General features: G+C 35.8%; 4 protein-coding genes across 4 annotated transcripts in view; 1 reads left to right on the forward strand and 3 right to left on the reverse strand.

The window, feature by feature from the left end:
• Nucleotides 1-19041, reverse strand: part of LOC117786305 (venom dipeptidyl peptidase 4) — an 85983-nt gene extending 66942 nt beyond the window's left edge. The window contains exons 1-2 of the mRNA XM_034624490.1: nt 18809-19041; nt 8229-8875 (exon numbers count right to left, since the gene is read on the reverse strand). Coding sequence (XP_034480381.1) covers nt 8229-8672 — 444 coding nt within the window. The 5' untranslated portion in view covers nt 8673-8875; nt 18809-19041. The remainder of the gene's footprint in view (nt 1-8228; nt 8876-18808) is intronic.
• On the reverse strand, nt 438-1348 carry LOC117786311 (protein PIH1D3). The gene is made up of 3 exons (XM_034624499.1): nt 1171-1348; nt 880-1118; nt 438-816 (listed from the first exon to the last, which is right to left on the reverse strand). Exons 1-3 carry the CDS (start codon nt 1304-1306, stop codon nt 553-555), a joined length of 639 nt encoding a protein of 212 aa, XP_034480390.1. The 5' UTR covers nt 1307-1348; the 3' UTR covers nt 438-552.
• LOC117786309 (venom protease) lies at nt 12841-17885 on the forward strand. Its single transcript, XM_034624496.1, has 2 exons — nt 12841-13697; nt 16963-17885. Exons 1-2 carry the CDS (start codon nt 13336-13338, stop codon nt 17732-17734), a joined length of 1134 nt encoding a protein of 377 aa, XP_034480387.1. The 5' UTR covers nt 12841-13335; the 3' UTR covers nt 17735-17885.
• A 1367-nt stretch (nt 19042-20408) lies between the features above and the next one.
• Nucleotides 20409-21990, reverse strand: LOC117787979 (peritrophin-48-like). The gene is made up of 2 exons (XM_034626624.1): nt 21956-21990; nt 20409-21616 (listed from the first exon to the last, which is right to left on the reverse strand). The coding sequence occupies exons 1-2, from the start codon at nt 21957-21959 to the stop codon at nt 20532-20534; spliced, it is 1089 nt and encodes a 362-aa protein (XP_034482515.1). The 5' UTR covers nt 21960-21990; the 3' UTR covers nt 20409-20531.
• Nucleotides 21991-22157: the final 167 nt, after the last annotated feature.

Here is a 22157-nt window from a genome sequence, read left to right on the forward strand (position 1 = left end):
TAAGTTACCTTGTCGAATTGATGTACTTTGTATATATCATATTGTTAATATTATTATTAAATTCATTTTGAGTTATAATTAAATGTCCGTGATCTCTGTATGAGTATGGTTGTTGTATTGACTAAGATCAATTAGTATAGTAGACAATACAATCCACAAACATTCAGGGATTAAAACCAGTAATCAATTTATTCGCTCTTACTTCCAAGGTAAAAAATGATTGGGAATGACACAAAATTTAATGAAAAAGTGCATTTCAACTGTTAATATATTGTTAATATTTATTGAATCATTCACATTTAATTATAGTAAAATATCCGAGATCTCTGTTTGTGTGTGGATGTTGTATAGGCTACTCTTTATTAGTAGACAATACAATCCACAACCACTTAGAGATTTGAGTCAATTACAATCAAAAAGGTTAAGCGAGCACTTCAACTGAGAATTTAATAATATATTTTCCCAAATAACTTGCTAATATCTATGTTGTTCTCTTAAATAAAAATATTAAATAAAATGTAATGTGTAGATTTGTGGTAAAAGAGAAGGTATTTAAAAATTGACATAGTCCAGCTCCCTTCGCAGCCTCAGTGTCAGTCGGAGCTTGCCTAATTCGCTGTCGTACTTGGCGTGACATCGATCCACGTCGACGGGATGCGGAAGCGGTAGTTTTAGTCTGTAGAGTGTAGTGCCCAGATCCAGATCCTGCTCATGCAGAGTCAGGGTCATTTTATCGGCGGCCATTGGTTCGTCGGGCAGGGATATCTCAAGGATGAGATCTTCACAGCTGGACGAAGCGCCAGTGCGTTGTCCCATCTAGATATAAATAGGAACAGCTTAGGTTGTCGCCTTAAGGGAATCTAGAGAGGCGAGGCTAACCTGCAGGAACACGTCTTCGGTGCCAACAGCCTGACGATATGTCATTGTGTATTCGGGGCACTTTCTGGACTCCAAAATATCCGCATCTTCGCGCTCCTGAGCCTCCTGCCATTCCTCCAGCGTGGTGGCCTGCGGTTTTTCCTTTTCCTTCAATGGTGTTGCCAATAAGTTAACCTTTTTTTTCTTACCACTCGTATTGGCCGCGTCACCAGCTGCCTGTGGTCCAATGCTACCAGGTGCTGAGTTGTGAATTGAATATAAGCTGACAGACGAGACAATCAGTTAACTTACTCTGCTTGCTAACCACAAGGGATTCCTCCTCATCCTCGCTGCTGCTGCTGCACTCGACGCCCCCCCGCCTCCTCTGACTGGGGCACAACAAATTCTGCAGCTGTCGCAGCTGGTCCGGATTGTCAAAAATCGACATCTTTTATTTACTCAACTTGATTCACTCGCTATTTCACTTTTTAGAAATGTATTCTATTTCTATACGTATTACTTTCTAGCTCGACGTTTGTTTCAAGAATACGATTTTTCCCAACGATTATTTTCCGACTTGCTGTGGAAAGTGGAAATCGATTTGTCAGCCTACTAAGTTATTGTTTTTCCTTTTGAAAAGGGTAAGGGAACTGCGTTAGCAGCTGTAGCTTGTTTATTATGTTGACCAGGCAACGGATATTGTTTTTTTGGAATGGAGAATAGTGGTTACGGCTTAGCAGGTTTGGAAACTTCCAGATTAATAAACATATGAATAGAGAGAAGAACATTTGTAGATAGTTTTTACTTAAACATAGTAGAAATTAATGTGTGAAAGCATTTCAAATAAATCTCAGATACTTGACTCGGTTTTTTGAGAAATAAGAATAAATGTAAAATATATATATATTTCTGGTTAGTTTCGGGTTTCACTTTTTTTTATATTATTTCATAAATTGTATCTTATCACGCTCCTGTAAGAATTATATTTTTACTTTATCAAATATTACTTTAACAACTTACAGTGTATTCAATCATTGACTAAATTAAATTAGAACAGGTTAAAGATATTTACTTCCGATATATCTTGCCAAAATTGAATATCGGAACAGACCTGTTAATATTCAAATTGTGACATATTGAAGTACAATAAATTTTTAATTAATTATGTGTCATCTACATCATAACAATTATTTAAAAGTTATTGTAAAGTAGCTTAATACTTAATTTAAAAATGTATAAAATCAATAAGTCGTAACTTGCTTAGAACCAGGGACTGTAATCATTAGAAGTTTTATTTTAAATAATTAAATATATAATTATATAATGATTTTTACGATTTTCTCCACCGATAATCATTATTTTTAATCAAAAAAATTAAACTCAAAAATATTGATTATAAATTATTTGTATTTTTTTACTATTGTTCAGTTTTATTTGAGCGAAAAAAATCAAAATCATTTGTAATCATTATTTTTGAGTTTTATTTTTTTTTATCAAAAATAATGATACTCAAAAATAATGATTATCGAGTGATTTTTGTATTAAGAAAATAAAAATCATTATTTACGGTCCCTGCTTAGAACATTTTCTTTACTGAACAAATTATTTGTCTTTTAAGTCAATTTTTCACAATTCAGCAATTTTGTCATAGTTTTAAAAAGAAAAGTGATTGTTGGTCGTGACAAACAATTTCATAATTATTGCCACCGCTTTGACCTTATGCAAATACATTATTCACTGTCAAGGTCTGGCCAACTACGAGTATGTCCCCTCCTCCTTTGGGCCATTTCAATTAAAAACTTGGTGCCATTCCGAAAAACTTTTACACAGCAAAACAGGCCAGGCGGCCTTTCCTCCCCCTTCATTTCCCTTTCACACCCCAACCGACAACTAGTCGAAAACTGTACTCAGAACAAAAAGAGAGAAAGGGGGAAAGAGAGGGAGAGGGGAAGAGAGAGAGGGAAAGAGAGTGAAAATATTTCAGAATATGTCAAAAACAATTGTTTTGTAAATTTTTTGCAAATTGTATAATTATTGCTGACCTTCATTGGGATTTGGCCTCCTTTAGCCATGGCCAAGCAGAAATTTTGCATTCTTTATGCGCTCCATTTGAAAAGGGCGCTAATTTGAGAGCCCAACTGAATTGTGGCCAAATGCACAGACTGGGCCAAACGCGGAGACATGAAAACATGGTCCGCGTGTTAAATGTAAACAACATGGTTCTGACTGCCATCTGCCAGCATAACCAACCATTGGCGAGGTTACAATAGACACAGCCGACTCCTGGGGGAGGGGGAAGAGGAGTGAGGGAGAGGGACTCAGTTTCAGTTTCACTGAAAAATGAAAAGGATTTCGTTATTGTTGTTGCTGTAGCTGATGTTTTTCTTCTTGTTGGATGTTACGTGTTTAATTCGTTTAACACGAGCCGGGCACAGTGCAAAAAAAATAAAGAAGACTTTAATAGAGGGATCGCAACTATGAAACTCCCTGTAGCCAGGTTTGAATTCTTTTAGCTAAGTATAATAATAAATACACAAATGAGTGTGCATAGAAGAGCGAATGCACAGTGGAATCTTAATGCTCTTTGCTGTAATCAAGTTGAAAAGTCAGCGAGAACACGAGAGAGTATAAAAGGAGAGCAACAGGTGCTGCCCACTGATGAATAAAAGAGAGACAGACAGTCTATCACTCAGAGTGCAAGCTTTTCGATACCTTCCTTCTCATTGCACTCTGCTGTGAGCGCTGCGATCAAGTCATCGAGTTATTGAAAGAGTACGAAAACAGAGCAGCTGCAGACAGCATCCACAATTGAAAGGCAAGACTTACAGTCCACAATGCAAGTTTATAATGATATATAGAAGGCATTTAGTTTATGTTTGTTCACTTATTATAAATTGTATAAATTATAATATAAAATTATATTATGAATATATAATTGATAAACATTTAGTTTACAAAATATTATATAATAAAGTATCTATATGTCCTAGAACATTTGAAAACAGGGTATAAACATAATAAAAGCGACCAAAAACATTTGGTTGCCGTTTTGGTTCAATGGCAAACACTTGACAGTATGCTGTGGGTCATTGGGTCCCCACTGTGCACTGTCCTAGTTGGCTAGTCAACCAGTCTACAACAAATTGTATAAACTTTCGGCTGAAATCCAAATCCTGTTATAAAGTCCTCTTAGAATGAGGATATTCTACCTTTGTCACTGACGACTGAGTTGAAATATTTCTGCATGTGAAGTTTTTAGAAAAGGTTTGTTAAGAACATTAATTAAGAATTAGTACACTTTAAAGTCCTTATGTAAATATGAGAATGTTCAAAATGTAAACTATGAATTTTTTTGCGAATACGAGCACATACATGTTTAAAAATTGGTATGTACGAGTATGTTTTCACAAGTCAACATATGCCAAATTTGGTTCAGATAACACAATTTTCTTTGCAGAGTCAATTTAAATGCAACAAAATAGAAATTTAAAAAGTATATTTTTAAAGAATTATGGCAGTTGAATATAATTGAAAATATGTAAAGGGTAAAAAAATGATCAAATTTGATTTATTATATATTATATATTATATTATATATTATTAACTTATCGAATAATAAGACAAATAAATTAAGAATCTAAACAATAATCATATTTACATTCTCCAAGGGAATTGGTTAACATTTACAAAGTTATGGAATTAATTAATAAAATTTATTGATTATTTGTAAGCGATTTTTATTTTGTTCACTCAAATATAATGATTATAGTCACCATTATCATTGACAAAAATCCATAAAAATTAATAATTTTAAATCATGCAAAAATTCCTTTGTAATGATCATTATGGTGTTATTCTTTTAATTAATTTTTGATTATTTGATTAAAATAAAAGATAATAATTATTATTATTATTATTAATTGATCACAATTTGTAAGTCTTACAAGTCTATTTCATTTATCAGAAGTCGGACTCTCCCCATTTAATGAATTTCCTTCGGGTAATCATAGGGGTGACAAATTACAATAGCATGTAAACATCAAGTTGTTTTAGATAACTATCACGTAACTGAGCTTTAACCTTGTTTTCGACACCCAGCTAGGGCTATCAGTGTCAAATCCGATGTTCTTCTCTGGAATTCCCTTGAAATCGCAGCTGACGCACACACACACACGCACGCACACACACACGCACACACACACACGCACACACACACACACAGATGAGTCATAAATTTGTAATTGTATTGTGCTGGTCGGACATTTCAATGAACTGCAATGCATTCATTGACTAAGGGGGAAAGGGGAGAGTATAGTTTTTTGTCAGTTGCCGCTCTCCACCCCCTCCCGCGCCTAGAATGTCCCCAGGCGAGTTCCAAAAACAGATACGAAATTCAAGTCGAAACTGAGGTGGTAACAGAACTTTTATTACATCCCCAGCACGTAGCATGCCACATGGAGGCATGCAGTGAAAGTACAAGTGAAAGCGTTGTCCATGATTCTCTATCTCGCTCCCTCCCTTTCGCCTTCCCTGTTGTGCCAACCGCCCATCAACGCAGCTGATACCAAATTTTGCGTATTTTGTTATTTTCCTTGCTTTTTATTTTTGGCTGCTCCTTTTGAATATGATTTGTGTGTTGAAAGCGCTCCAACTCACTATGGGAAAAAAGTCAAAAATTTTGACACAAATTCAAATTTGTTGTTGTTCAGTATCTTGAAAATTTGTTTAAGTTCTGTGTACCATTAAAATTTGGATTTAGATGTATATATAACATTTTCCAACCTTTGCAAATTATTAAAAAAAAACGAATCAAAAGTGCATTTATGATAAAAAAAAAAGTACGACTTTGTCTAAAATCAGATGGAAAGGGGGTGAAGACAAGTTGCATTAATAAAAAAATATATATAACTAGAAAATCTACATACTCTAGTATTTAGTATGCAAAATTTTAAGTGTGGCTTTAAGTGGATTTGAATTTAAAGATTATTTAAAAAAAAAAGGATATTTCCAAAAGTGTGAGAACGAGAGGTTAAGACAAGGTCCAATTAAACGCAAAAAAAATTTATTAATCCCACTTTAATCGAAGCAAATTCCTTGAAAGTGTTCAAGCCTATAGTTTTTAATTTAAATTTTAGAAATAGTCGAGTGGGGAGTTAGAAGGATCCACGTTTAGTAAAAAAAATTTAATTATATTTTAGTCTAACTAAGGTACATGCAAAATTACAAGTCTCTAGCTTTATGCTTACAGTTTATTCGAAAAATTCGAACTGTTTTCCACAGTTCAACAGACATTTTTTTCGACTTGGCGCTGCTTTGCAACACAATGGGGTTGGGGAGGGTTACATAAAATGTAATTAAGAAGGCATTAAGTATCATGCATAAATCATTGAAAACTTGCACATCTAGTATGTATGTATATAGGATCAGAAGGACGTCGAGAGGAGAAGAGAAGAGAAGAGAAGAGAAGAGAAGAGAAGAGAAGAGATGGAAGGCAGCACATGTGGGCGGCGACTCAGACTGTGGATAATGTAGATAATGTGGATAATGTGGATGCTGAGGTAGAAACTGCAAACATAACTGGGTTATTCGATAGGCGCAGGCAGAATGAAAGAAGTAAGTAATGCAGAATCCCGAATTGTAGCCAAGTTCCAGTCATAGATCTGGGTCTGTTGATTGCAATTGCGGCGACACGATGGCGCACAATTTTGGCCATTTATTTTTAACATTTTGCAAACTGAGCGCACAGCGACAAAAGGAGAACTACTTCCGACATAACAAAGAATGCGCCGACTATAGCTATATGCGCCCCATCTCCCTTCTCCCTCACACAGCTGTGTATGTGTGTGGAATGAATGCGACTAGTTAAATAATTCCCACAACAACCGCAGCAGAGCAACAACGAAAATACGGCCAAAAAATAGCGATGAAGAAGAAGCAGAGAGCAGAAAGGATGAATGCCGTTGCCGCACAGTTGAGCGTGTGCAGTCGAGCGTTGCAAAGCAGCGAAGAGAACAACAAACATACACGTAACAACAACAACCAAATAGAAAAGCCAACAGTAGCTGGATATATAAAAATAAATATAAAACTAACCAAGCAGCAGCATCAGCCATAAACGACAACTCCAAAGGACAAACAAACACACACACCGAAAGTATAATCAAAATTCGCGGTATCTCGCTCAACTTTAAGGAGCGCACATTTTAAAGCCCATTGGAGCACGAAATGACCTATACAAAAAATAGACTTGGTCGAGATTTTAGACAAACGTTTGCCGACCACAGCAGCCAGTTCACATTTCACATTGCCCATGGCCATTGCCAACGGCGTCGTAAACAGAGACTCACAGTGGAAGCTTTCGCAAAGCGCTCAAGAGCGAGGCAGTAACCCAGCGAGAGAGTGAGTGCATGAGTGAGAGAGTGTGCGAGTGTTAGAGCGAGCTGTCAGCTGTTAAAGAGCTACACGTGCTGAAGCTTTTTACTTTGCTACTTGTTTGTTTGTAAACAAGTTGATAGCTTTGCAAACAGCTGAGCGGATTTGCACAGCACAGTGGGCTGAGTGCTAATGAAAATTGATTAAATGTAAATTTGACACTAAGCAATTTATAAAAGTAAATTGTGGATAGTAAATAAGTTACTTAAGCGCAAAATATTTATAATTGAATAATTTTATTTTATTTACATCAATTACAATGTATATAATTTGTATTCAGTAAAATTGAGTTCAGTTGTTCAAATAAATAATAATATAAATAGCAAGTGCTAAGCAATATCTATTGATATAAAATATTTGTGGAGAGTTGTAAATAAAATACCTTAATGAACTCGAAATGCGGTTATCACAAAAACTGACCTCATACAACAACCCATTTTAAGCAATTGAAATTTGTACGATTATAATTAAAATATCTCTCACATGCTCCCTTTCTCCCTCTCTCCCTTTATCGTTAATTTAGGTGAAATCTGTTAAACAGAAATAATTGAAACAGAGCGTAAACATGACGGGGCACATGAAAACTGTGCCAGATTTTAAATTGAAATTGGCCGAAAGCATTAGCATAAATTGTTTAGCAATTATCTAATAAAAACAATGGATAAATATTAATGCCAATTATCAGAGGCAACGAACGAACGAAAGTAAATTAAATCAGCAGCAAGTACGTAAACCGCAATTAAGTCCAAGCTCGTGCGGTTTGAGCCAAACTCGCGTAATAAATAAATAACGTGTACGAACGAGACGCAGACAAGTTCCGACAAGTCACGCGCTTAACGGTAGCAATTGATGAACCGATTGGAATGAGAACTGATTGGAATACTTAAATACAAGTGGATCTATAATGTGAGAGTGAAATGGAAAGTCTGTGCACTCACCTTTCGTCTCGTTCCTGTTGCTCTTCTCCTGCGCTCTGGTCTCTTTTGTCGCCAATTTCGTCGCTCTTTCTCGTTGGCAAACAGATCCTCGACGCTGCTGCTGCTCAGCTGACTCAACTCATCGTCTGATGAACTTTCATTTGAACTCAACTCATTATCCACAATTCCAGTCTCTGCATCGCGCTGTCGCAGCACACGATAGTTGCCGCCGGCGTCGCTGCCGCTGCCTCTGCCGCTGCCTCTGCCGCTGCCAATGGCGCTGGCGCTGCTCATGAAACGTTCGCGAAATGATTTATAGAGCACAGCGCTGACACTTCCAATGCTGCTGCGTCCCCTTCCATGAATTCCCGCTGCCACGCTGCCGCTCGCTGCGCTGCGTCGCTGCTTATCAGTCTTGTGTCGTGCCGCCACGCTCGTTGACTCCAGAAAGGCGCCTCCACTCATGGTGAATAATGTTCTTGGATCTTTTTCTTCCTCTTGTTCTCGGTTATGCAATGGATGCCGTTGCCATTGGGCTCATGTTGAGATTCGCTTTATGCACTCCTGCGTCTTCCAATTGGCACAGTTAGCAATTACCAACTTCTTCTTGCTTCTCTGTGTCCTCCTTCTCCTCCTTCTCCTCTTCTTATGCTCATTCGCTGTTCAATCTGCCAAAGAAGTGGGCGCAAATTTGCATGTGCTGCATTAATAAGGGAAATTTGTTGGGTGCGCCAAACGGTTTTTCTTAAATTTCTAACATGCATTCTTGACTTTATAGGCAAGCTGCAGCTGCAGATGTATCTTAAGATACAAATGTATCTTGGTAAGTGCAATATGAGGATTGGCAAGTGGTAAGTGCGTCAGTCAATATACAAAGACGAAGGCTTTTGAGGGGGACAATGAGGCATGCAACAGACTTGAGGCGCCTACTTAGGTAGGGTATGCATACATTTAATGGATATATAGTAACAATGTGATACGAAATTATATGTACTTATAGTATATACAGAAAGTCACCTCTGTTAAATTCCTATCAATTAGTATTTTAAATCTTCACATCAATTATAAATCATTATTTAACGTCATTTAAATAACATTAAAAAACTTTTAAAATAAAATTAAATTAAAGAATTATGTTTGAAATCCAAAAAAAAAAATAAATGAATTAATTTTTATCATAATAATACTATATTTTTCAGAAAAAATAAATAGCTAATTAAGAATTAGAATAACAGAAGCTACTGGCTTTTTCTTTTCAATCGCTGATTCTTACGAGTCTCTAACAAGAATTTAAAAAATTAAATATAGGAATTAAAAATGAATTTAATTTATCTATTTATCTATAAAGATAATTATCTATAAATACATAGTATAGCTACATAGATCAAAATTTTGTATGTATATTTTAAAGTATTCAAGCATCCTATTAGAGATAAATATATCCGTTGCTTAAAAAATAAGTAAAAGGGTATATTGTGTTCGTTGGAGTGTATGTATATATATTCTTGATCAGCATCGACAGCCAAGTCAAAATAGCAATATCCGTCTGTCCGTCCATATGTCTGTCCGTCCGTGTGAGCGCCTAGATCTCAGAGACTATAAAAGATAGAGATGCCAAACTTTTACACGCAGATCCCAAAGTCGTTGGAGCGGGTCAAGTTTGTTTTAAATTTTTTGCGGCCCCTTCCAGTTCCGAATATCGCGAAAAACCGTCCGTCCGACTGTCTGAACACAAGGATCTCAGAGACTAGACTAGACTCAGAGACTATAAGAGGTATAGTAACCAAATTTAACACACAGATTTCTATATATCACGCAGATAAAGTTTGTTTCAAATTTAATTCACGCCCCCCTACGTCCCCGCAAATCGCGAAAAACCTCCACACCCACAGTTTTTAAGATTTTACGTTTTTTATGTTAATTACTGTTATATATTATTATTTATTATTTTACTGAATCTCATTATGATCAGACAAGTAGAACAGCAGTTATGGTGATACAAGTAATTTTTCTATAAAGTACTTTTTTTTTCTTTACAGTTCATAATTTATATTTAATTTTATTTGTATTTGTAATCCTTAACTTAATTTGTATACTTGGTAATTTTATCTTTGCCGACTGCTTTTAGTCGTGCATAAATAAATAAATAATAAAAAAAATAATGTAATAAGTAACGGGTCGAGATCTCGACTATAGCCTTTCCCCACTTGTTTTCTATTAACTTATACCTAGCAGTCTTCAACAAGAATGTTTGGAATTAGAAAACAACCCATAAATCATATAGGAGATAAGCTTTCATTTTATCGGTCTAATCTACATATTTTAAAAATCTCATTGATTTTTATACTACTGATCCTAGCCGATTTTTTATGATTTTTAATATCTGAAATGGAAACTGTTTCTGATTCATCAAAATAGTCGACAGAAGTCATAACAAATTATTTAGAAATTCAGCTATAGATATAGCAATTTCAGACAAGTGTTAACACACAGTAAAGACAATTTAAAGCATTTCAAAAACGGTATTAAATTCAGAGTTACATATGAAATCTATTAATATTTAAATTTTCAAAAAGACTGTAAGGTCAAAATTGGAAACCGAATCTACATATTGAATGTACTTACTATTATTTAATGCCTCTATAATTAGATATCTATTATTATTCAACAGTTGAATTCATTTGGACAATACTCTTGCCACGTTCGTACAACATACTCAAAACTGTTTGTTTTGTCATTTATACTCTGCAGTTTCGTTGGAGAATTACTTAATTTGACACGTAATTAAGAGGGACTTTTCTTTTGTAATCCCAACTCGTATTACTTGTTAATTGGAAATGGCCTGGCTGTAACGGCCTATAAAGTCTATCTGCAACATTGAATGGTGATTTTTATTTAATATCACAACTGTCACCCTATAATCCCCCCTTTTCACCTGAAAATCCTTCCCCTGGGCAATTTGGTTGCACCGAATGACAGCGAAAAGTTAAATTATCCCGTTCAAATTTTTGTTAATTCATGTCTTTAAAAAAAGAAACAACAGATGGAAAATAAATGCAACGGCAAATGAACATGAAAATGCGAAAAATTTTCTCTGTTTGTTTTTCTGTCTCTTTTGTGCCTTTGGGCCTTTGGCATGCAAGTGAAAAGTGTCGGAAAACATAAAAGCCAGAAATGAGGAGTAAAACGCGAGTACCACATGGTGTGGCCCTCATGCCGAGTATCGAGTAAGAGTACGAGTCCGAGTACGAGTACGAGTATTTGCAGCATGGTGACAGAGGTTAACGAGTTCATAAAGGCATGTCATTGTTATGGTGACAGCGGTTAAATCCACAAATCTGACCAACAATGCAGTCCCATTAATGCTAACTACTTATTTATTATTATACTCAAATTGTTATATCTTAATAATATGTATATTAACATACATATATGATAATATACTACTTGATGCCCTATGTCCCATGTGGGAATGAGGAAATTAAAAATAAAAAGAACAATATACTTTCGTTAATTACAATTTTACAGCAATTATTATTATTTTTTTTTTGGTATGTATTATAATTACGTAATTAATTTGGTATTACACTGCAAGGAAATTATTTACTACATTTTATCATTAACAATCCACATCTTCTGTAAATTTGTCGTTCTCAAATCAAGGGAATAATTTTAAAAATTCCAAAAATATTATTCGAAGTAAAATGATACAAAAAGAGAAATATGTATAAGCACCAATATAAAAATAAAAATAAATTTAAAGTTAATATGTATAATACTTTAATAACGTTTTTTCAAATCGCAAATATTTAAACGAAAAAAATACATAACAAAATTAATAATAATCACAGAAGTCTATTCATTAAATAAATAATATATATTACAAAATTAATATTTATATTTGGAATATAATAATTAAGTATTGATCATTTAAAAATAATTTTAATGAAAATTTACAATATCTTTAATGGGTTTTAATATTTAGACTATGAATATTAAATATCATCTGATTAAAACTTGAATACTTAAATTTTGTACAATTATTGTATAACATTTATTATTTATTATAAAAGTAATTGATTGCTCATACTGGAAAATCAATTAAGAATGATTAAATCCAAGTAAAACAACAATTACAACATAACAAGCGGCTTCCTTAAATAATTTACATTATTCTTAATGTGCAGATACTGCGGCGAAGAAGAAGAAAAAGTAGACGCCTCAGGAAATGGCCATTAAACAGGTTATCATCAAAATCTATAGACATATTTAACCATCATTTAAATTCTCACGGTGTATTGACGTTTCAAGCATAATAAACAAACGCTGAGGGCTGTCTAGAGAGGGAGAGAGAGACTGAGAGAGAGGGAGAGAGACAGGGGAGAAGTATTCTCACTGGGAGGAACCACCGCATTGATACACCATGGCAAACTGTCACATTAGCATATTGGGAACGCAACGGGCTAACAAAAATGCGACTTGGTCTCTGTCTGTTGTTTGCCAGTTGACGTTGCCGTTGACTTTGACGTCTGCCTCAACGCTGACGTCGCGTCGCAGTCGCAGTCGCTGTCGCTGCTGGCGTCGCATGCGCATGCGCAACTTTGTCTTGGCCAGAAGATCGTCGGCCCGTTTGTTGGTATCAGTCGGTTTGCAGAGTTTCGCGTGTGCGGTCGAAATAAAATCAACGAGACAAACAACAAGAAAAGAAAGAGGTGACAAAGGGAAACAGCAAGAATGAAGAGAGACTAAAGAAAGCAACGAAAATCTGGCTATGTCTGGGCGCGACTTGTTGACAGTTTGAATTATGTGCTAAACGAGTGAGAAAAAATACTACAAAAAAAATAAAATAAAACAAAATATAAGAAAAAAACATAAACATAAAAAAGTAGATCGATGCATGTGATTAACATAATTAATGCTGAACGAACGGGGAAAACCTGAAACTGAATTTCACGAAAAATCTCAAGAAATCTAAAGAAAATCTTTGCCTTGTCTAAGTTAACGGTACGCACTTAACGCATTTAGTTAACGTGTTTCCTTGCTCATTAACCTATCATTGCATTATTATACAAAATTGCATAAAGACAACAACAAGTTCTGTAGCGAAAACCAGTAGAAGAAGAAGAAGATGCTGCTGCTCCACTTACATCATTGGCCATTAGCGTTGGCCATCATTTCCTGCATTGTCGCCGCCTCAACAGCAACAACAAGAGCAACAACAGCAACAACAAGAACAACAACAACATCCTCCATACCTGGCAAATATCAGGCTTATGGCAACCAACATCAGCCCAAGAAGCTGCGTCTTGGACTTGGAACTGGAAGTGGAGTTGGTCAGGGAGCTGGAGCCTCTGCTGGCAATTCGAGTGCTGTGGATGTCACAGCCAATAAACCTGTATTCCGGCAAAATCCGATCAAGAATTGGTTTGGCGTCTTTAATCGCAATAATTCGCCGCCGGCTCAAGAACAAACAGCGACATGTTCTTGCAGGTGAGCAACGACAACGTTTAAGAAAGAGAAGAGGGAGGAGAGAGGGTAAAAAGAGGGGGAAGTGGCGGGAGAGTATATACAAAAAAGCTGTCATGGCCATGACAGTCAATTTCCAGTCAGCCAAGTTATCCACAATTCATTCGGCGTTTATTGTCATGGCATACAAATCACACATTACAGTTAAAGATACAGATACATTTGTGCGTGATGTGTGAGATGAATTGGCTTCACAATCTTTTTGGCCCACTCAACAGAAAGATGTAATCAAGTAATTAACTTGTTGCATTGAAAGACAAGAATTAAATTGTTAGAAAATTTGAATCAACTATTAAATTTAATTAAGAAAATAAATAAAATAATAATCATAGTACCCACAATAAAAACTCATTAGAATTTTAGCTGCTTATTTGGCTTTCAGTTCTATCAGCGGTGTTCTATAAATCTCTCAAGTATTGCTTTTAAATGTCTAACAAATTGTTAAGTGAGTTGACAAAATGTAATATTTATTGAATCGAATTAAATTATTTCTTAAATTGAATAAAAATGCATAAAATATATTTTTTCTGATTTTGCTAATTATAAAAAAATATGAATAAACCTAAAAATTTTGTTGAAACTGAAAATATGTTCGAAAAAACTAAATCTCTGAAATTTATGGAACGCCGACATTTCGAACTGTTGTTTTCAAAAGCAATATTCTTCAAAACTGTAGAGATTTCTGAATCACACCTGTATACTTAGATGTATACAATATGCAATCTGTCAGTATTATTTAAATTTTTCTTTAGCTTAATATCTTTCAGTTTTAAAAGTCTAAAGATAGTTTAAGAAAGTATCTAACTGTTTTCTTAAGCATTCTGTAATTAGTTACCCAATTTTAATTTACAGCCTTCTTCAATTATTCTCGCATTTATGGCTTGCAAACTATCAATTTCAGGCTTCATACATAAATCACCTAGCTAAAGTATTTATTTCCTTTTTTCCTTGAGAACAGAATCAGACACACTGATCAACTTTAGGTCTCGCTACTCAGTTGCAGTTCTCAGTTCTGCAATCTTGAGATGCGCATTTGAAAAGCATTCCTAAGATGCCTTCTACAAATTGCATTGCTTGCCCATTGGCAGTTCGAGTTGCCCATGGGGAATTGTTTAGGCCCTGGGAGACAAGAGAGACAGGAAAACTGTTTGGCTAAGCATCCATTTCAGGCAGTTTGGAAAAGAATGCCTTTGTCGGCATTTGTTACTTTGGAATTTTGATGAATCGATGCGTTGATCACAAGAGATTTTCAAGATACGAATTAGGTTAGGTCAGGGCTATTTTTCAGCAACAGATTTTCACTTTTCTTTTTCGAACGCATTCCAAGCAAACTAATCAGATTGTCCAGCTAACCATAAAATGTTATTGTGAGTTTCATTTTATAAGGCAACTTGAAAATTAAAATTCTAAATCAAACTGAGATTGGGTAAAGAAATAAATTTGTGGTATAATAATTTTTTCCAAATAGTTTTAATATCATTTCATTATCAATTTTTCAGTTAAAATGAATATTTAAGTTCATTATTTTGATTTCAAACAAAAATTATTTTGTGGATAAATTTAAACTCAGTCTTAAACCAATTCTTTAGACTTTTATTTGAAAAGCATACAACTGGTTTTATTTCTTGCCTTTCTTATTTTATGCTTTTTATTTTTACTTTTTTTTTGCATTTGAAATGAGTTTAAACTGATTTGCATATGATTTGATAACTTTTAATGTATCTGTATTTGTGTCTGTAAATGTATTTGTATCTGTGTGTGAGTTCTGCCCACATAAACATATGCTTTATAGGGTATACTCGCACCTATAAGGTGTAGCTTTGAGCTCGACTCAATGCGTCATTTCTCTGCCAGGGAAACGCGACATTCTCTGAATTGGGTCGCATTCATTTCTCTGCATGCCTTTGTCTCTGTCTCTGCTTTTCGGGAAGCCGTTGTCGCCCTCGACTTGTCCACCATTTTTTGGGGCAATGACTTGATTAAACAACAACAACAATAATAACAACAAAATCAAACAGAAAGCCCTCCTCTGCATATCGAAGTATAAATAAAAATATATTATATATTAAGAACTTTGTAGTGTTTCCATTTGGCAAACCGGCTCTTTCCTTCTCCTTCTCCCTCTCTTCCCCTATCTTTCTCTCTTTTTAAAAGATTTTTGAATGCATCTGCTTTGTATATTTGGCAATTAAAAACCAGTTTAATGTAACGACATTAACATAAACTTGATGGAAAATCTGCAAAGCGTTTAGGCGTGCTCATAAAACACTTTGACACTTTCTTTATGACAATATTAATGAGGATTGTTAATCTCTTTTAGGTTATTGAACTCTGAACCAATCGACGCAGTTTCTTATTGATTGTTTATAAACTAGACTTTAGAGAACTGTATTGACATCTTAGACAACTGATTTAGCTTTTAACATCCAGAGCATTAATGTTATCTGCAATATAAGAGCTTTAATGAGCTTTAAATGCTCATTTAGTAGCTGTCTTTATTTTGTATTATGTACTATGAAATATTATGGTTTATGTTACCGTAAAGCTAATTTTGTAACTGTGTTTTGTTTTGTAGTAGCTTTAAAACTTGATAAATAGTTCAGCTTTAGGTCATCAGAAAACTGCAAGCTTTAATGTGCTTTTAGAAATAATTTTACAGCTGTAAAGTATAATTAACTATTTCACTTTTAAGTAATCAGCTTCATTGTTTTTGTATAATTTCTAAAAAATTGGTGTGCTCTAAAAGCTCCTTAGACAAGACGCAAGATAGATAAACAAATAAAAAAATATATCAATATAAAAAAATCGACTATTAATAGAGCTATGAGATTAACACAAGCTTGACAATAAAGATACACATAAAATTCTCATTATATAAGCTCTAAGTTGCTTTCAAAGCTTATTTTTTAGTTGTCATTCCTCCAGAACTTTAGCCATGTACAGATAAAATACATGCTTCTTAACTTAAATGCGTTTATTTCTATATTTAAATTAATTAAATCAAGATATTTATTATAAATATTAAAATGAACTCTTTTTATCAGTGTAGAAAGCTCTTATTTCTGTTTTCGTTAGCCTAAATGAACTGTATAATTTTGTTTAGAAAATGAGTTTTCATATAAAACAGATTGAGAGATGCTTTTCATGCCCGGCAAAGTGGATGATAATCATTTATTTACTCAAGTCCACTTCCAACTGAGTACTCATCCGCATTTCAACGTTTTTGCAGATGTGGGGAGCGCAACGATGAGTCGAGAATCGTGGGGGGCACCACGACTGGCGTCAGCGAGTATCCCTGGATGGCCAGACTGAGCTACTTCAATCGCTTCTACTGCGGCGGTACGCTGATCAACGATCGCTACGTGCTGACGGCGGCGCACTGCGTCAAGGGCTTCATGTGGTTCATGATCAAGGTGACCTTTGGCGAGCACGATCGTTGCAATGACAAGGAGCGTCCCGAGACGCGATTTGTGCTGCGCGCCTTCAGCCAGAAGTTCAGTTTCTCCAACTTTGACAATGACATTGCGTTGCTGCGTCTCAATGATCGCGTGCCGATCACCAGCTTCATCAGACCCATTTGTCTGCCCCGTGTGGAGCAGCGTAATGATTTGTTTGTGGGCACTCGTGCCATTGCCACCGGCTGGGGCACGCTCAAGGAGGATGGCAAACCCTCGTGCCTGTTGCAGGAGGTGGAGGTACCAGTGCTGGATAACGATGAGTGTGTGGCCCAAACGAATTATACACAAAAAATGATCACCAAGAATATGATGTGCTCTGGCTATCCCGGTGTTGGTGGGCGTGACAGCTGTCAGGGTGACTCTGGTGGTCCCCTCGTCCGTCTGCGTCCCGATGACAAACGCTTCGAGCAAATTGGCATCGTCTCCTGGGGGAACGGATGTGCGCGGCCAAATTATCCCGGTGTCTATACCAGAGTCACCAAGTATCTCGATTGGATTGTGGAGAACTCACGGGATGGCTGCTTCTGCGATGAGGATTACTAATTATTGCCCTAGCTGCATTCTCTGCATTCAGCTTTTAGTTTATAGCTCTCTAGTTTGTAGTATTATCTCTATGAAAACTTTTGTACTTTGGTGCGATAAGGAAACAAAAAACACAAAACAACTGAATAAAGTTAACACTAAAGTAGGCTAAGCCAACGAGTTCCTTATTTACTATCACTCAAAAAATACCTAAAGTTCATTTTTATTTAAATAAATACTTAAATTCTTATTTTACTTTCAAAGTCATTAATTTGTTTACACTAAAATAACGGCCAAGCAGCGCACTGCTTACATTGAACATACTGCTTGTGTAAAAAACTTTAAAACTGCTTACTAGTACTGCTTGTCAACGTAGTTGCTTGCATTTATTTTATGTTTACTTATTTATGCGACGGTTTAACTTCATTTATGCAAAGTAATTAACTAATAATATACACTAATTTTTACAAATTATTCTTTTTATTTACTATTTATAACTTTGGCTTCTTATGCAACATATTCAACATAAGCTCAAAACAAAACTTCACACACTTTCAGTTTCGTTGCAAGTGAAAAAAGCACATGTTGCAAGTTGCCAAATACATATAAACTTAATATATACACATTGCACACACATACATATGAGCTAATTTGCTTATATTCACATTTGACTTTTTAGCTTTGCTGTGTGCGCCCGAAAAAAGCAAATAACGTTAGAAATACATCTAAACAAGCTTGTGGGAAAACTGGTTTCTTCTTCGAACAGCTGTAAATACACACAGACTCATGGGAGAGAGAAACAATATGAACTAAAGTTAATAAAGATGAACAGAAACAGCAACATCAACTCGAAAAGTTAAATGCTAACTTGGCCCAGTGTTTGGCCTACAGAAGACACACAAAACACACTCATTTCTCTGTTTACTTTTTGTATTTACTTATAGAGTGTGATTCACAGAAGAAACTTCAGGTAGATAATATCACTGATAACAATTATCTAGTATTTTCTCTACAATTTTATTTATTATCAGTAATTACTTAGACGACATTAATCAATGCATACAACGAGTATCTGGCACTTTTCACTCCACTCACTTGCGTAATTATTTAATTTGTCACACTGAAGATTCGCGCATCCGTCAGATACATTTGGTTTGCCTTTCTGCTCTGCGCTTGCTGTTAATGCAGCACTTGGTTGACGTCTTCCAGGTCGTTGTTGCAATGTTTTCTTAATTTTAGTATCTTTTATTTTTTGTTTGCCTTGCGTTGGCAGCAGCTGTTGTTTACCGTTTGCCGCTCGCGCGCTCACTAAAAATGCCGCCATGCGTCGATCGCTCCCAGAGATTGGCCTCGTCAGAGAATCGTCTCGGGTGCTGCTCAACTGAGGTCGTTGTTGTTGTGGAGTTGCTCTCTATGGCACACTGAGCAGGCCTAGGTTTAAAACTCTCATAGACAACTTTAACAACTTGTACAATTTACTTGTCTAATTAAGATCAAACTTTAACAAATTATATTTTCACAATTCTAAACATGTCGTTGCCCACGAAAGATGCCCAGCAACCAGAGCTAATTGGTGATGTGGGACTTGCCACAACATCCAAGTCGGGACCCGATGTCTTCGGCGATATTGACAAACGTTTGAGTTTGCTGTTGGACCGTGCAAATAAGCTAGAATCCACACTGAATCGATTAAATAATGAGCGTGACGATGATAACGAAAGCGATCTAGATGTGGAACTCATCTCTAGCGAAGATATTGATGATGAATATAGTTTTGAGGTGGACGATTTGGATCTAGATGCAGATGATATCGATAACGATACTGATACTGATGACGTTGCTGACAATATTGAGAAAATAGATCTGGATGCCCACGAGGATTAGATGAAGAATAGCAACACAATTAACATAACACGCTTTAAATTGCTTAACTGCCAACAAATTTTAAATTACACACAACAAACAATCTCTCGAGAACAGAGCAAAACGGATTCAATTAATCAAATGTGTTATAAAAGCTGACTTGCAAACAAATCGATAAAATCTATAATACAATGCAGAGATTTTTATCAATGTGTAAAATATTTTTATTTTTTTCAATTACAGTTTAAGTCAGCGGTTGCCACCAAATTTGAACACATTTTTGACAAGACGAAAAATCTGTGTGGTTGTTGTTTGTTTTAATGAACCAAAACAATTATCCACTAAAATCAATTATTATAAATTTTACGTTGATAAATTTGCAAGTCGTACGCTAATCATGTGGTACAAATCAAAACGCATCAAAACCAATCAAAACCCATTACACTTTTTCACTCAGTGTACAAGACACTTCTGAAGTCATAAATTTTAGAAAAATGAATACTTTTATGACGGGAAGTTTTGCAGCCGAAACTCGAGCATTTGCTGTGTGTATGTTGTTTAGTTGTATTGGGAGTCATAAATGATTTGATCTTTAAAAGTTGTTGTTTTATTGTCGAAAATCGCGAGCAAGCCAAAGGAGCAGATTGAGTCGTCTAAGTAGCGTGCGTATGGGCAAACTACATTAAGCGCCATCTATTAGCAGTTGGCTGTGCCTAAAATGACTGGTAAGCAAGCAACTGGTTGTCAAACGGTGCACTACTTGTAAGCAGTGCTTGAACTCTGCTTTATGGCTGTTGTGACCTTTTTTAAAGTCTGCCGTAAAGCCTTATAATTGTAAATAAATATTGTCGATAATTTATTAAAAAATGTAAGGACTTATTATACATGTAATTTTATTATTACAGAAGTTATACCAATCTTTAAACCCAATGCTCTTCCAAAATCCCCTTATTGCTTACGTAGCTGTGGTCGTTGTTATTTCCTCATCGATCATCGTTTCTGTCGTAGATTCCGTTGATAGGGAGCAGGCTTTAAACGATATGACCTGCGTGGTGCAAAGTTGAGTCAGTTCATTGAAATACTCGCCATTTGGACAGTCAGCCATGGCAATTGTGGTACCATTTTGACAAATGGCAAATCCCGTGCATCCATCATCCGACAGGTTGGCCAGCTGTATCGTCGAATTACCCATGTTGACGCAGCGGTTATACTCGCAACGTACGTCAGTTCGTGGCACACAGGCGCCGTCATTATCTCCACTGAAGAAGCGTCCATCGGGACACACGCCATGCTCCAGAACCATTTGTCCCTCAGTGTTTTTCCGGCAATAATAATATCCATTGCACGTGCGATCGTCGGACACAAAACTGCCCACCTTGGGGCAGTAATCCGGCTCAGCCGTTTGAGGTGGCGGCTCCGTGAAGGTGCACTCCACGTTCTGTGGATAATCACATTTGCCGAGGCTTCCACTGAATAAGAAGCTGTCGGGACAGGTTCCATTAACGATCTCACCCTGCCAGCACATTTGCCAGCCATTACAATTCCAGGGATCCTTGATGAACACCCCATCAGGCAATATATTGCAGTAGTTATCGGGACTCATTTTGAAATTGCAGGGATAGTCACGGATACATGCCTCAGTTCCAGGGTTAAAGTTCAATCCAGCATTACACTCTCCTCGTGTTCCCGTTCCATTCTTGCAATAGTAATATCCATTGCAGGTGTACGGATCGGCGGTAAAGCCATTCGCCATTTCCGCACATGCATCGCTTGAGATGCACACAACGTCCTTCGATGCCACACAATCCTCACTGTTTCTGTCATAGAAAAGTCCCTCGGCGCAGGTTCCATTAACAGGCATCTCATCGATGCACTGTATCCAGCTATTACAGGCCCTAGGATCATTTATTTTAGTCCCATTTACAACCAGTGTGCAAATCAGATCCGGATCAAATGTGGATTCCACAGCTGAAGCCGCAAGTAATCCAGTAATGGTTAGTAAAAGCGTATAACATGCTGTATGCCTTGGCGTTGACGAATCTGCGAAATATATATTCCGTACTAAAGTACTTTTATTCCGTAAAGAACTAAGAAACTGAAGATCTTAATTTAAAAAACTGATGAAATTAATAATATCACTTATTTATTTATTTATTTTTAATTATTATTATTATGTTAACTATATTGCAACATTTTCATTTTTGTAGGGCGTTTGAAATATTTTAAATAAACAAATTAATAACGAATTTCGGAACTTTCTTTTTGAAATGCATTGAACTGTATTTTTTATTGATTTCACTTCTAAATATAAGTTGAAATTATAATGACAATATTATTGTTTGCATTCATTTGTTTATTTTAATTGTTAGGTTTACGCACTCATATTTCAGATATTGAAATTGATCCGGGCTACGACTTCTTCGGCAAAAGACAACGACTAACTGAATGGGAACTAAACGCAACTGCTTTTTAAATGCTATACCAACTTTCAACAATTCTACAATCTTTTATTTTTGGAGCATTAGAACAGCGACAAAACTATCGCTTGATTATCAAAATGACACTTGATAATTCAATAACA

The sequence above is a fragment of the Drosophila innubila genome (genome assembly GCF_004354385.1).
Source record: "Drosophila innubila isolate TH190305 chromosome 3L unlocalized genomic scaffold, UK_Dinn_1.0 0_D_3L, whole genome shotgun sequence".
Taxonomy (NCBI): domain Eukaryota; kingdom Metazoa; phylum Arthropoda; class Insecta; order Diptera; family Drosophilidae; genus Drosophila; species Drosophila innubila.